General features: G+C 43.2%; 2 protein-coding genes across 2 annotated transcripts in view; both read left to right on the forward strand.

Annotated features, from left to right (window-relative positions):
• The window catches only part of LOC125040447 (zinc finger protein 271-like), a 9,097-nt gene extending 5,518 nt beyond the window's left edge, over window positions 1-3,579 (forward strand). The window contains exon 7 of the mRNA XM_047635000.1: window positions 591-3,579. Coding sequence (XP_047490956.1) covers window positions 591-935 — 345 coding nt within the window. The 3' untranslated portion in view covers window positions 936-3,579. The remainder of the gene's footprint in view (window positions 1-590) is intronic.
• A 5,254-nt stretch (window positions 3,580-8,833) lies between these two features.
• LOC125040448 (zinc finger protein 672-like) lies at window positions 8,834-11,218 on the forward strand. Its single transcript, XM_047635001.1, has 4 exons — window positions 8,834-8,902; window positions 9,752-9,846; window positions 10,743-10,814; window positions 10,972-11,218. The coding sequence occupies exons 1-4, from the start codon at window positions 8,834-8,836 to the stop codon at window positions 11,216-11,218; spliced, it is 483 nt and encodes a 160-aa protein (XP_047490957.1).
• Window positions 11,219-16,869: the final 5,651 nt, after the last annotated feature.

Raw genomic sequence — 16,869 nt, forward strand, 5'->3', positions numbered from 1 at the left:
CGGGCTTTCCTATTGAACAGTGAAACGGAGTCGTGGGCTTGCGCACCCTACCTTCCGGGCGGCAAGGACTTCCTTCAAGCATGCAAGGCGAGAGGCAAAGGGGCAGAGGGTAATGTCATAGATTTGCATGAGAGAAGAAAATCAAAAGAAGGCTTTGCGTGTAGTTCTTTAAAAGAATGAAAAGCATAAACATTATGAGGTGGCGATGGCTTTCCCTTGGCTAAGGAGGTAGGTCCTCTCTCTGTCCAGTCTTGGAATAGTTCAGTTTATTTTTCTATTTTTTTTTTTTTTTTTTATTGATTGATTCATTATATTTTGTTTTAATTTTGGCTGTAATCTCTCTATGTACGATCATGCAAGAGTGTATATATTCATATATATACACCATAATTTTCAGTGTTGCTTCATAGATATGTCTTGAGTAATAGATTTGATGGTTTGTTGTGAATATGCTCAATCATTTTTTTTATCTTGTATTTCGATGATGAAATAAAGGCCAGTTGAGGTTGAGTGAGGTTGGGCTAGCCAAGCTGCAGCGTGTGTGTGGGCGGTGTGGAAGGTGTCCTGACGGCAGTATTTCTCTCTTCTAGGGCGTGGGTGTGGGCATGGGCGTGGTGAGCAGGCTGGGCCTTGTGCAGGTGGCCTTGGCTAGCCGAGGGCTGCAGTCCGAGGAGGAGGGGGAGGAGGACGCCCTGGACACCAGAAATCCCTCCGACGCTGAGTTTGCCCTCTTAGGCCTCCCCCCCGGCTCCCACGGTGCCCAGTACGTGTGCAAGTTTTGCGGAAAGATTTTCTTCTACCCTTCCTCGCTGGAGAAGCACATCCGCACACACACCGGGGAGAAGCCCTTCAAGTGTCCCCACTGTAACTACTCGGCCAGCCAGAAGAGCCACGTCAAGACGCACTTGCAGCGTCGCCACAGTAACCTGTCCTGAACCCCCCACGCACCCACAGCGTGCCGACGCCGCCACCGCCGCCAGGCCGACCTCTCTCGACCCCACAGACTCTCCCTCGCCAGCGTGTTCGGTTGAGGGCCAGCACGCCCAGCGCGAGTAGGAGACAGAGAGAGGGAGAAAGAGGAAGGGGGAGGGGAAGCTAGGGGAGTCGTCGAGGGACGTTGTGCTCTAGGCCCCCGCGGCGCCCCTCCCAGGGTAGTGTGATTAATCTGTCCAGGTTATTGCCGAGCGAGAAGGTGCCGGCAAGGAGCTGAATGTGGGAAGCGCGAGTGATCCTGTATTGTTGAGATGACATAGGCATTACGGTTCGGCCGCGAGTCGAACGAGGCGACCGGGGTGGAGGGCAGGACGGGCATTCTCTCTCTCTCACTCGTCCGACTTTTGTTAAGTATGTCGCATGAAACAAGTCCAAAACGTGGTAGAGAAGAATACCGGAAGTAGAGAATACAAAAACATAGACAGTGGGGAACATTATGGTGTTTGGGAATAAGGCATTAGACAGTTCTGTTTATCTTGTACAAGAATGAATGGTTAGTGGTGATGTCAGTGTAGTTTCAGTGACATGAAACGGAAGGAGGGAAAGTCAGTGGTAGAAAAAAAATGAGTTAGAACCTGCAAACGACAACTGGCAGTGGCCGGAAGGAACCCGCGGCAGAGGAGAGAGAGAGAATAATCCTAATAAGGAAGACTCAGGAACAGGGCGCTTGCTGTTTCAGAGGAGGGAGGAGGAAGGCATCCCCTGAGTGCGGGCTCGCTCACAGTCTGGAGGCGATGTCAGGTGGAAGGGGACGTCATTCACATTGTATACTAATGTTTCCCTCCTGAGTGCACACGACGATGTGACACCAAGTTCAATCTTTTGATGTGAGAGCCGGCGTGTGTGTCTGTTTGTGGGTGTGGGTTTTATTTGTGATAATCTTAGAGTATATATTAGTAAACGTTGGAGAGGTTTGAGGTCTTCCCTTAAAAAGAAACTTTTAGGGGAACATGTATATTAGGAAAATGTTGGGAGTTTTTCTGCCTTTTGATTATTTTCTTCTCGTATATAGATTTTTTTAAAGGAAGATATTTTCTGTCTGTCTGTCTGTCTGTTTGGTGGAGTGTCTCGAAATGGGAGAAGAGAAGAAGCATTACACGAGTATGAAGGGACCGTACTACCGCGCACGAACGCACGCACACACGCACGACTGGGTTGGAGTGTTCGCTATTTTCGCCTCGGCTCCTTCGATTACAAGTTAATAGGAACTAGTTCATTTTCCCTTGATTATTTCATTCGCTTCGTGGAGGAACATGCACATAGGGAGGCGATGGCATCGAGCAGTTCTTTATACTCTGACACTACAGCTAGCGTATAAAGCGTTCCAGAAGTAAAGATATCAGAGTAGCAGCGATCGCCAGTCAGCGTTACTGTTCTCCCCAGCGGGCGTGGACGGTATAGCAGTTCTGTGCTCTGCGGGTCGCCTGGCATGACGGGGGCGTGGGTGGCTGAGTCTGCTGCCGCTGCTGCCTCATTCGCAGCTGTATCGTGACTGTTTTAAGATGAATGTAAGATATGCATCGTTGGCCTTTTGAGACGAGCGTGCCATTGGTTGTCACGCGTGGGTGCAGCCGCCGCGCCACCGCCTCCGCCGCGCCGTTACCGTCAGCTGCGTATAAACGGGGAACGAACAGCGTGTTATTTTTTCCCGGCTACCGGTAAAACCTCAGGAGGGAAGAGAAATGTCCAGTTCGTTTTCTTTAAACAGTTTCTCGTTTAAATTTGAGGAATCGGGATGTAAAATCCAAGTAATACATTAGTTTTTTTTTTTTTTTTTTTTGGTTGAGTTGTATTTTATCACTCATGTAAAAATACCAGGAAGTGTTATGAGTTCGTTTCATTTCGTGGGAACCGTCTCGAGAACGAGGGAACCCCCCTTGATTTGCAAGTAGAAAAACTTTATAAGAATTCCTCCTTTCGCCCCTATCGCCCTTCTCTCCCCCTCTCTCCCCTCTCTCCACTTTCCCGTGCCCCCCCCCTTCCCCCCTCCGCAACGGAAGAACTGTTAAGGCGTCCAGAGGTAGGTCGCTAGTTTGCGGCTTTCCCAGCGGGTGTAACGCGGTCAGCTATACGCCCCCCAGCCCCCCTTTACAGATACGCCTTCCCACCCCCTTCCCTTGTCGCCCTTCCGACGCACGCCCCTCCCTCCCCCCCTTCTGCGACGCCGCCGGGCCCCGCCCCGCCACCCAATAACCAGTCATCCAGGCCGTTCGCCCGAGCTGCTGGAAGGGTGTGCGTTCGTGCGTGCGTTCTCGTGCGTGTGGATGTGCGTGCGCGCGTTTGTGTGTGAGTGAGTGAGTGAGTGAGTGAGTGAGTGGGTGCGCGCGCCACTTTATTGATTTTATATCATTAGATACAACACTACAAAGTGATATTTGTATTTATAAGTTTAAGCTTTACTCTCGACATATGTGGGTGTTGAGTAGAAATGTTGTAGGTTGGGGTGGGAGGAATGGGGTATTTATTTTAGTTTAATGGTCTGTCTTCCTTGTTAAGTTAGGTGAGAGAGAGAGAGAGAGAGAGAGAGAGAGAGAGAGAGAGAGAGAGAGAGAGAGAGAGAGAGAGAGAGAGAGAGAGAGAGAGAGAGAGAGAGAGAGATGCTAGGAGCCAGCTACATTTGCAAACAATTCAAAGCAGTCTTGCTTATTTGTGTGTAATCGTTTAACATATAAATACATTTTGTTTATATTTCGACGGGTAAAGAGATCGAAAATGACTGCTACCACACCGCTAGCGGCTACCACTACATCCGCCTCCAACAGTAGCCGATTGCTTTTAAAGTGCCTCTGGCGTAGTAGAGTTCTCAGGTCATGTTAAATAAAATATAAAAATGTCGTGCAAATGCAGAAGCCTCGATTTGCATTCGTGGGGAAGCCTCGGTGTGGGTGGTGGTGGTGGTGGGGGGGGGGAGCGGCGGGGGTCAAGCAAGCGCTGTTGGCTGGCGTTTGGGCCCTTCCCCCCTTCCCCCCTTCCCCCTCCCTCCCCCTCTCCCCCTCTCCCCCTCTCCCCTCCCTTCGCGAATGCACAACGGGCGTCCTCGTAGTGTTATCCTATGGAATTTTACTCTTGAATAAATGATTTTTTTTTTGGTTTTCGTAAGATGTGTGACCAGTTCAGTTTGATAGGATTTTTTTTTTTTTTTTTATAAGAATGTTTGCCTTACCTTCCGGGTATTGTGTTGGACTTTTTAATTTTTAGAATTAGCGAAGAAGCAGGATGTTGAATTGAATACCATTTAGTGCAGTAGCAGTTATTTACGCTATTTTTTAGCCGTCATTATTATTATTATTATTATTATTATTATTATTATTATTATTATTATTCTAATATAATTATAATTACAATTATAATTATTACAACTATTGTTATTATTACTTTTATTATTATCATTACTCTTTCCATTATCATCATCATCGTTATCTTTGTTATTATTATTGTAATCATCATTATTATTATTATTATTGTCCTCACCATCATTATTAGAGTTTGTAATGTCTTGTAGAACTTTTAAGAATATTTTTGTGGCCAGCGACGGCTCGTAAGGGCGTCCTGTGTTGAAGGTTAATCAAACCATTGCTTTATGCATCAGAATATAATTACATTGCTACCATTGTTAGGAAAAAAATACTTTGTAAACAGATCAGATTTTTTTTTCCCCCAAGGTATGTCACCATAGTATTTTTATATATCTTAGAGCATTATTGTGAATGAGATGAGTTGGTTGAATAATGCAGTTTGTTTTGTTGTTGTGACTGAGGCTTTTTGTATATTTTGTTACTCTTACTTGGGGGGGTGAAGTGCGCAGTAATGTCAAAATAAAAGAAAGAGAATCATTGTTGGTTTTGAGAGAGAGAGAGAAAGAGAAAGAGAAAGAGAAAGAAAGAAAGAAAGAAAGAGAGAGAGAGAGAGAGAGAGAGAGAGAGAGAGAGAGAGAGAGAGAGAGAGAGAGAGAGAGAGAGAGAGAGAGAGAGAGAGAGAGAGAGAGAGAGAGAGAGAGAGAGGTGGGGAAGGGAGGGGAGGAAGGGGAGGGAGGGAGGGGAACAGGAGGGGAGTAGATGAATTAATTGATCGAATTGATCGGGAGATTGATCGATCAGCTGATTCTCATGCCATTCTTTCCCCCAAGAGGAAATATCATCAGCCACCAAATTGCACTAGTTAACGATGAAAAAAAAAAAAAAAAAAAATCCCCATTTTCTACTACACTTGTTATTTCGCAATAACGCCACCGTCCACGACGCTTCAAGAGAGTTATTTTACCTTTTTCTTTTTACATAAATCCTTTTTTTTTTTTTTTTTTTAATTTCCTGATACTGCGATTTTACACATCCCCTCATCAACGGACACTATCATTGTTTTTTCTTTTCTTTTTTTAAATAATAGTGTCATTTTTTTTTTTTATATATACATACAAAATTGCCGGGTCAACTCTCTCCATGCAATCGAGACTCCTCCCCCCCATCCAGGACTCATTATCCGGCATGGTTTGGGAGACGAGAAGCGCGCGGCCTAAGTTTCCTTCCAGCTCTTGCACCAGCTGCGAGATGAAAGGCTTGTCTTGTTGGCTTATTTATTTGTTTGTCTTGTTTGGTCGTATTGTAGAATGTTTGGGGAAAGGGATTTTTGTGAAAGTTTGTATGTAATATTTTTTTTTCTTTTTCTACGGGATGTTTGTTAAGGACATGGAAGAAAAAAAAAAACATGCACACAAAAGCGCGCACGCACGCACATCATAAACACACACACAACACACACACACACAATCACACTGACACTCACTCAATACTCCTATGCTCACACAATCACTCACTCACAATCGCAGCCCTACTTGAGCTCACAATCACTCCGTATTTTCATTTACGTAATTCATTTATGTGGACTCACACTCGCACACTGGGACTCCCGCGCGCACAAGAGGGCATGTAATGAGGTCCGGACTCGATGAAAGTTCATTTTGTGCTTGTAGAGACATTGTGAGGGCTTGTGCTGGACTGTAATTATGTTGAGGAAAGAAATGTTTTTATTTGTTTTGTCTTCCATCATCAACATAATCATCATCTCGAGTTTTTTTTTTTTTTTCCCTTGTTATAAAATAAAGAATGGTGTTTATAAAGCATGCCTGTCTGGATGTATGTGTGTATGTCTCTCCATGTGGATCTTGTAAAGGTATACACTCCCAAGTTGGAACCGTATGTGTTGATAATACATTTGTGAAAATTTAAGCTGTTGTTCTGATTATCCTTTCCTAAGACATTAAAAGTGGATATATTAAGTGAAAGAAGAAAAAAAGGTTGATCAAAGAGAGATGGAAGATTGTCTCCTTACACTGTATGGTCATCCAGAACACTTGCAAAAAGTAAAACTGCTTTATAGTTGAACGTACACTGATCTTCTTTGTTGATGCTGTTCCTTGTGTCCATCTGTGCCTCAGTCAACCTGTCCTTTTTCTCTCCATCTTACCTATTTATCTACTTATCTATCTGTCTGCAATCCTTTTGCCACTCTTCATCTATCTATTTATCTACTGGTCTCTGTCTGCAAACCTTTTACCCCTCTCTTCATATATCTATTTCGCTACCTGTCTATCTGTCTGCCAGTCTATTTATCTGACGTAACGGGCTTGCGTGCTGACCCCGCCCAGGCTGAGAGAAGCAAGGCGGAGAGGCGGTTGGTAGGCGTCCTCCTCCCCTTAGGCCCGAGATTCTTGTCATACTTGGTCGTACATTTTGACTGGGCTGCTGTCTCTCTCTCTCTCTCTCTCTCTCTCTCTCTCTCTCTCTCTCTCTCTCTCTCTCTCTCTCTCTCTCTCTCTCTCTCTCTCTCTCTCTCTCTCTCTCTCTCTACTCCTTCGGCCTCATTAGCGTTATCATGATCCTTCTGTTATTTTCTTCTTCTCTGTTTCTCTTCCTCTTCCTTTGCTTGCTTCCTTCTCTTCCTGTTCTTGAGTTTGACCTTAAAGAACCGACCCCTTTCGCGTTGTCTTCGGGAGATGAAGTTCTCTTGTCTTTGAGCTTTCAGTGTTAAGTCTTCCTTCGGTTTTATCTATGTATTTTTTTTAGTTGCTGTTCTCTCCCTGCTCTTCCCGTTCCATGAAACTTTTGTCTTCTCATTCCTCCTGTCTTCCTTCTTTCCCGGCTTTTATCATCTTCTCTTTCCCACTCATAACCCACTTCCTTCCCCTCTTTTCTCCTCTCCACCGTTCTATGCTCGCCCGCTCGCCCCCTCACTCACTCGCTCGCTCGCTCGCTCGCTCGCTCGCTCGCTCGCTCACTCACTCACTCACTCACTCACTCACTCACTCACTCACTCACTCACTCACTCACTCACTCACTCACTCACTCACTCACTCACTCACTCACTCACTCACTCACTCACTCACTCACTCACTCACTCACTCACTCCCCCCCCCCCCCCCCCTTTCCGCACCAATAAACTCGGCGGCCCTTCTTGCGACCTAAAATCCCTAAGTCATCTTTAAGTCACCGAGGTTAAGTTAAGAGTAGACAGTCATCCCGTGCCGTGAAGTTGCTCGAGAACGGGCGTAACTGTGCACTCTTTTTGTGCGCGTTGTTGTTATTCTCGTTCTTTCTGTTATTGTTCTTCTCGCCAGCGTAACGGTTTGCTTGGGATACGAGGGTAGCGCTTTTTCGGAGGCGGGGCGGGGAGTTGTGTGAGGTACGAGCCTAGCCTTTTTCGGTATCGGTAGTTATTTTCTTTATTCTTTTTTACATGGGTGTAGTTTGGTGACTGTTGTTCGTTGTTGTTGTTATTATTCTAGTTTGTTGTTCGTGCCTTCAGAAATGTTATTTGTGTGATTTTTGTGTGTGCGTCTAGACCATGGGCGCAGTAACTCGGCAAGACTTGTAAGAGGAGGTATATATGTACCGGGTGTTCAGGACCGGGAAGCACATGCATGGCTGTTGGAATATACGAGAACATGCGAGCCCGCAAACAGGACGCACGCACGCACGCACACGCACACACCCCACACCCCACCCTCTCTCCTCCCCTTCCCCCCTCCCCCCCTCCCGCAGCCCGCCATGTCGGCACGCATACCAGCCCCACCACGCACACGCACCCTCATTTGTTTTATGCTCCACTGGGGCGACCTGCTCACATTCTCTCTCTCTCTCTCTCTCTCTCTCTCTCTCTCTCTCTCTCTCTCTCTCTCTCTCTCTCTCTCTCTCTCTCTCTCTCTCTCTCTCTCTCTCTCTCTCTATCCCTCCTTCCTCCCCCTCCTTCCCTCCCCCACCTTTACTTCCTCGCTCTCTCATATTTATTAATCTAATGTTTCTAGTTCATCCCCTTATACATTTACCCGACTCTCTCTCTCTCTCTCTCTCTCTCTCTCTCTCTCTCTCTCTCTCTCTCTCTCTCTCTCTCTCTCTCTCTCTCTCTCTCTCTCTCTCTTTCTCTCTCTCTCTCTCTCTCTCTCTCTCTCTCTCTCTCTCTCTCTCTCTCTCTCTCTCTCTCTCACACACACACACACACACACACACACACACACACACACACACACACACACACACACACACACACACACACACACACACACACACACACACACACACACACACACACAAAATGGCTCGCACAAATATATACACTCTCACGTCCTGTTTGTTGGGCCGCCGTGTCCCAACGCCAGCACCGGCTTCGGCTTAACACTTACCAGGCTCTGCCGGCGCTCGAACGCGAGTGGTGCAGGCAGTTGGGAGTGTGTGTGTAAACTTCCATATTGATATGAAGAACATTTATATAGATGAAATAGAATATATTCTCTCCTTTGTATGAGATTGTAAAGTATTGATGGAGAAATTGCCAGCGAGAATTCGCCAAAATGGAAGGCTTACCTAGTCGGACGCAACTTAAAGGAAACATGTTGAACTTTTTGAAGTCTGGCAAACGGGTGATATTGTTTGTATATTCGCTGTGTTTGTACGTTTGCGCGCGTGTTTATGTTCGTTACCCTCCCCTTCCTCTCCCTCTCCCCCCCTTCGTTCTAACCTTCTGCTACCAACCAACCAACCCGCCGTAATATTCTCGCTCACTCGATTCTCTCTCTCTCTCTCTCTCTCTCTCTCTCTCTCTCTCTCTCTCTCTCTCTCTCTCTCTCTCTCTCTCTCTCTCTCTCTCTCTCTCTCTCTCTCTCTCTCTCTCTCTCTCACCCTCTCTTTCCCTCTCCCTCTCACCCTTTCTTTCCCTCTCCCTCTCACCCTCTCTCTCCCTCTCACTCTCACCCTCTCTCTCCCTCTCACCCTCTCTCTCGCTCTCCCTCTCACCCACCCTCTCGCTCTCCCTATCACCCTCTCTCTCGCTCTCCCTATCACCCTCTATCTTTCCCTTTCTCCCTCTCCCCCTCTCCCTCTCCCTCTCCCTCTCCCTCTCCCTCTCCCTCTCCCTCTCCCTCTCCCTCTCCCTCTCCCTCTCCCTCTCCCTCTTCGTTATTTTCTTCTTTTCTATCCTTTCCTCCCTCCCCCTTCATTACATATGCCATATATATATGTACATACATACATGCAAATGTATATACATGCATTTATGCATGCGCATATATACATACATTTTTTCTGCATGCATGTGTATGTATTTTTATACACAATGGTCTCTGCCCATCTGTTTACCAATTTTGTCTTTTCTCCTTTTATTTTTGTTTTCATCCCTCTCCATACTTCTGTTGTCTGCTTCTCGTCGGCAGTTTGAAAATATATATTAACTGTTCTATCTGTCAATCGCTTTACCGGCTGTGACTACACAGAGCAAAAACCGATACATATCCACTGAAACAGACCCGAGTTATGAAGACCCATTTGGGCTTCAGCGACACATGGTTGATAGCGAACCATTGTGCCCGTAGGCTAGCTGATGTGTGATTTTTAAGGGACGACTGGCTTGGTTTTATTTTTATTGAACGATTTATTGATTTATTGATTTGTAACTTGCCGTTTTTATGTGTGGTTGATTTCTTTTTCTTTTTTTTTTCTTCTTCTTGACCCTATGACTTTTTTTATTGCTTGACTATTGAGGGAGGGATGTTGGGCGTATGTGAATTTTGGAGGCAATGACAGTTGAAGTGATGCACGAGGGAAAAAAAAAAAAAATAATTCTCTCTAATATGACGTGAATGTGACGAGGTTCAGCAACCTTAGCTTGATAATGGTGGTTGGTTCATGACGACTCCGCTCACGTGACGAACGACCCCCATCTGACGACCCACGAGTGACTAATGACTGGGCTTTGTAGGTTGGTATAACACTCAAAGTCTACGCGAGTGACGACGACCGACGTGCTGGTGACTTCGCCTCTTTTCCGCGGAGGTATAGCATAGGACACGAAGGGAGGAGAAAGGGAGGGATTTTATAGATCACGTGACTTCTCGCAAATGAACTTTAACGGTGAAAAAATGATAACAGGGGAGGCAATATATGTATGTATTAATATGTATATATTATATATATATGTGTATATATATATGTATATATATGTGTATATATATTATATATATTATATATATATTATATATATATATATAATGACTTCAGAGTTTCGACTGATGGGTAATTTATTTTACCGGTGACTATTTTGCGGCACTGGAAAGTCTGTTTTGGAAAGCTCGAAGCAAACGAGTGCCAAAAAAAATTATATTGATTACGTAGTATAATCTAGATTTTGAATAGGCGTCGCGAAGCCATACTGTTCAATTGAGAGATAGGAGTGGGATATAACCGGAGAAATATAACATCGCCCAGGCTGACAAAACGACATGACACACTTGAGACAACCGAGGAACTAAGCGACAAACGGGACTGCAGGAGAACTAAGTAATTTACCAGAAAGGTTTTGATAAATCATGGAATTAAAAAAAAAAAAAAGGCCCCTAATCAAACAGTGAGAAGTAATTAATAAGAAATGACAGAGTGAGGAACGAGGTAGTAACACGTTGTCTTGAACACGTAAATGTAATGGTTGTTGATGTAGACTAGGGGCGGCAGCTGAGAGTTTCGGTCTCTTGCAGGGATTCCTGGGAGACGGCTACAGGCGGCACTGCCCTATATGCGGCAAGGGTTTCGACCAGCCCTACAACCTCCAGCGACACATCCGTACACACACGGGGGAGCGGCCGTACCCATGCCCCTTCTGCCCGTACGCTGCCTCCGAACGCTCGCACCGCAAGTCCCATGTAGCCCGCCGCCACCGTCAGGAGTATGCCACTTGGACCGAGTAGGGTAGCCGCGGGAGAGGCTGGACACGACCGAGGGCCTCCCTTCTCCCCCTCCTCCGCCTCCTCCTCTGCCTCTCTCTTTCTCCCCCGCCCATTTCGCCTCGTATGAAATTCACACGTCGGTGAAATGGAGGGGGGTGAAAACAGAGGTAGATAGAGGGAAAGAGAGAGATATAGAGAAAACACAACTGACAGTGTGAAAAGCGAGTAAGAAAAAGAAAAAGAAAGAAAGAAAAGGAGGGGGGGAATGGAGCCGAATTTTTCCCAAACGAAGCCAAAATGCAGGCAGTCGGACAACGTGGGGGAAAGGGGGGGCTGTTGACACGCAATCACTCGCACGCAAACGTCTCGCACGCAAAAGCCCGAGTCCGAAGCCGTAGCCACACGGGTAGCGGTTGTTGGTTCAAGGTTCAGATGCTCTGCCTCGTTCCTCAGTGACGTATAGACTTTGAAACTGTTCATTGACTCTACGCAACAATGAAATATGAAAATAAACATAAACAAAAAACACAAATAACGAAAGAAAAGAAAATGGTAAATAAATGTTGGAAACCTACGGGATGTGGCATTCTGCACGTCATATACACGCACGCATCCGCTGTAACGAGTCCCAAGCCGGTGCCGGTCTCAGCCGAACACCTCGCGCGCGTGTGTGCGTGCGTGTGTGCGTATGTTCGTGTGTGAGGCGCACGCACACATCCGCCAGGTGCACGCAAGCGTCGTCACACGCGTGCGTTTGGGGAATCAATACACCTCACTCTCACTCATATCCGGGTTTGACAAACGAATATTTCGTATGGCAATAGTAGAGGTTCAGCAGATTTGTAATGAAATGTATGCTTGGACATTAATGTTCTGGAGTGTTAAGGAAAATGAAATAAAGTTAAAAAAACAACTTGCAGGGATTATGTGCCGGTAAATGGGTTTTACATGCCTAATATATTTACTGTGTTGCTATATACTGTAAAAAAAAAAGCTCATTTACTGAAGAATGTGAAATTTCAGGGAAATATTTATACTGTTTACAGACAGATAGGTCAAGCGTCGAGCAAATGTACACAACACCTACATAGATTTATTTTAGTCTGTCAGTGACTACACAGCACTCATCCTCTTTCATGTTGCTTGTCATTTTCCCACAGAGTCATACAGTTAACTGCATCCCTCACTCCCTCCCACACACGTATTTTACTAACACTGAATGTTCTTTGTGTGATACTTAGAACAATGCCTTTTCACTCTGTTCTGCTCATACTCCTTGCTACAGACACCACTTCCCTACATACCCCTCTGTAGACCCATACTTTTCATATACACTCTTTGTATATGGGATATCAAAGCAGTTCACACACCTCTTGCCCTCTGCCCCAACAGTCACAGCTCTTCCATTTAACAGATTTATTCCCTGTTCACAGTTCACATTTCTGTCAGATACAGAATATATAGCCTGTATTTGGCTCATTGTACCCCCCCCCCCCCCCCTACACACACTTTCCTTATTATTACCCTGAAAGTCACATCATTGATACACCTGCCACTCCCTCCCCTGTTTTGATGACCATCTATGCTTGTCTGCTCCTAGCCCCCCTCCCCCCACTTATTTTGAATTCACACTTCATGCACTTTTATCACACTTCAATAATATATCCTCTTCACTAACATTCTTGACACTTTTCACTGTACACGAGGAAACATTTTGAAAAAGGAAATGTATTTAAAAGCTGTCTTTTCACTGTTTTGAGGAGAATGTTAATTTGATATTTATTTTTTTAATCATTCTTATTGTTATTTTATTTTTGACCAGTAATCACCTGTTGTAGATTTGTATACATAGAGAAGACTTGTCAAGTTTATAATGAAGAGTGGTCACAACTGCCCATATATGTAGACACTAGCAGTAATGGATTAATTTGGATTCATAGGTTTAGACTGAAAATCATGAGATTGAGTTTTACTCTTTTGGATTTTATGTGGGTAATGTTTGTGGAAATTTTGTTGGATCATTGCACACACCCTTTGTGATTTTACCATGTTGTCTGATTGCTAATGATGCATTTGATTTTGCATACAATAAGCTCCATTCTAACTCCATGTTATTTTTACTATCATTCTAGTTAGAAATGCCTCTGAAGGAGACATTTATTTTTTGTAATTTAAATCAATTCACAAGATTTTGCACTTCTGTTTCAAACTAATGCAAAGTAGCATGCACGTGTGGAGCACTGTCTAATCAAGGTTCTAGTTTTTAGGCCAATATTCTTGAAAGTTGTTGGCCGTCACTTTGTTTCCATTAAAAGATTGAAAGGATAGATTGTGAGATAATGCAATTTAAGATATTAATGATTGGATAAATTTTTTTTTGTTTTGTTGTGATCAAATATTGATTTGCTGAAATTCACTGCTCTGTAAGATTGATATCTTGGGAAATGAGTTATCAATGTTTAAGATGTGTATATACATATACATTTTAGACTATACAAAATAGCCTTAGTAATTGAGTAGCCTGTTAGATTTCTGGTGTTGTATCAACAAGAGTAATTGATGGAAGGAGAAAAGGAAGGTGACTTTAGGTACGGAAATATAAAACTTTTTTTTTTTTTCATTTATATTCTGTTTTCTAAAAGCTTAAGATTGTAGTATAGTATTATTAGTATACTTATCTTTATGATTTAGTTTTCTATGTTCATTTCCTTTTGATGATGATTGGTACTGCTCAAAATCACCACCAGGAATGTTTTTTTAAGAAATATGTAGCAATGGGTGGGAATCTTGTACACTGAATTAATGAAAGTATGTGGGGTTTTAAAACTACTATTTTTCCAAACACAAATGAGTAGATGTTATTCTAGGTTTGTCTTTTTTAAGAGCTTATGATGCTGTTATTTTACTGGACCTTTGCACATGAATAAAAAAAAAAAGATATCTTTGATGTGTTAATATATTTTGCTTTTTGTCTTATTTTGCAACCCAGATATTTCAACATGTCTTACTTAAAACATTCTTGTGAAGTACTGAATTCCGTAACACTTTTTATGTTTGTAGTATCTATTAAAATGTTTGAATTTTTGAAGCAATACCCTGGTATTTGATTTGATGATCCTACTCAAACTAAGAGGAAGAAACTACTTCCCTGGTTCATGTGTCTTTCCTCAGTAAAGAAAGAGGGAAAGTAAAAAAAATCATTATTGTAGAAAATTGTGATTCTGAAAGCAGTTTTTTGAATCATTTTTTCATGAACCTGGCTAATTGTGGTGGAAAAGAAGACAGGTCACAGGATTCCAATATTTCCTTCAGTTGCTGGCAGACAAGTTATGCCCTAAAATCAAATAGTCTGGTGTAATGAAAGAGAAAGCATTTAGGATATTATGTAAAAATAATTGAAAATGACTCTTTGGGACCTGTTTGGTAAGAAATGTGCTCATGACAGGAGTGTATGGAAAACTCCACAAGAAAGAATTCATTGTATTTAAGAATCATGCAAAATCTCAAAATTACCGTGAACATTCTGGTTCCATGTCTTTTTCTTTCTTTTTCATTAAATGGGAAGACCTTATACATGCCTTGCCATATCTTTGAACAATTATTTGAGTTGAGCTGCTTGGATTACATAAATTCTTATTGAGATTAATTGTTATTTTCTTTACTCTTTAATTTCATTAATAATCATTGTCATATCCAGTTCACATGAAACTTACTAGATAATTTCTAAATTTGTTGCACAAGTTTAAGGAATGCTATTTTTATATGGTAATCAGTTATTTGCTTACCTCCCCCCCCCCCCCCTTTCCCATTTCCTAAATGCTCTTCCTGATGGTGCTCCACATATTTTAGTTAATGATATTTGTCAAAAATATTTGAAAATGCTACAGACATATGAAGATGTGATTTAACCCTTTGTGATGTCTGTGTATCTTTCATTTCTTATTTTTATCATGGAGGAAGTAAATGTCTAGAACAAGAGTATTATTTAGTTTTTAATTTGTATTCCTCAACATATTAAAGCTCTGTTACTATGGGAGGGGAAGGGAGATCAATGTTTCATTGTTTTTTGTATGGTCATACTAAATGCATGGTAATTTATATTTAAGGGGCATTTATCAAACAGTTTACAGTCAGGAGATGCCACAACAGGAGGAGATAAGGAAGGTGGAATGAGAGGTATAAAGAAAAACATAAATGGAAGAAAGGCATGGCTGAGGTGTTGTGTGGTTGTTGCAGGGCGTGGGCGGGTGTGGTCTGGCTGCCGCAGATACCCGTCGAATGTGGACTAGCAGTGGCAGCAGCAGCAGTGGTGCCGCCAGCAGTCATGCTATTGGTGTTGTAAACTCTGCAGGTGGCAGTCTTAATTTGGAGAAGCAACAACTTATGCTGGCTGTACAGGCAGTGGCTGGGGGGCATATGACAGGTCGGCAAGCAGCACGAGCCTTCAATGTACCTCGCACCACACTTCGGCGCTGGGTCACCCACGATCGCCGCCTCCACCCATGTCCTTATTGCCCCTATCGTGCTACTGAGCGATCTCACCTCAAGAAGCACCTTGCTCGTCGTCACCGAGACTTACCTAACCAACACGGCTCAGCCATGCACCCCATTCACCAACTCCCCCCTGAACCTGAATCCCCTCCCCCCCCAACTGTACCAGTGGTAGCCTCGCAACCTGCATCCACTCCCCCTGTCTTTGAATCCCAAAAGGAAGAATCTGCCTTATCCACAAATGTCCCTTGAAGCAATTATGCATATATTGTTATCATTCCCCCTCAGGATGATGCTGAGGGTCCTGTTTTGACTTTTGAAGTCGAAAGTACCATAGAACAGACACAGACTTCTTTTGCTCATATCAAACTCATACTACACTACATTTGAGAATTACAGTAGCTAGTGTATAGCAGGGTATGGTGCCAAAGTGGTATAAGTTTAAGCTTTCTTTCTAATGACATGTTCTTAGGAGAAAAGTGCTCTTCCAGAATGATTTAAGTAGCATAGTGGAGATTTTAAATAAAGAAAAAATTGCATTTGACCAGTAAGCCAAAGCAGAATGTGATACTAAGAGCATCCTCAGAATAATTTTCCATTAAAGAAGTGACACCTCATTTCAGATATCTGAAATTCTTGCAAGAGAATTCACATAAATAGAACTGCAGTGCATACTGTGTTTTTCAATTTTACTTTTGATGTTCAACTGATTTGCTCAATGTGAACCTCATACTGTATCAGACAGTTACAATGAAACAGAATACCTTGTGAAGGAAAGTAACAAGCATAAAGCACTTTGAAATCAAACTCACCAGTATGATAAGCCAGTGAGTAGGAAAATGAATATGTACTAGGTAGCAAACAGATGAATATTAGGATTACCCGGAAAATGAACTATTCCCACCACAAACCCATACATACAGGTGCATATGTGTACATTTATCTTTACGAACACAGATTTACATAACAAACTTGTACTAATACATGCCATTTTTGGACAGATGCATATCATTTTACAGAACTGGATACACACATGGAATGTTCATATTACTAATTGGTATATTAGAAACATTGTTATTTCTTTCCAAATACAACATTATTTTGTGTAGTCAACTGAGTTTACATCTTAGGAAAAGTATTAGCCATTATAGTCCTTATTTTGATCTGTTATACATATCTAG

The sequence above is a fragment of the Penaeus chinensis genome, chromosome 29 (assembly GCF_019202785.1).
Source record: "Penaeus chinensis breed Huanghai No. 1 chromosome 29, ASM1920278v2, whole genome shotgun sequence".
Lineage (NCBI taxonomy): Eukaryota > Metazoa > Arthropoda > Malacostraca > Decapoda > Penaeidae > Penaeus > Penaeus chinensis.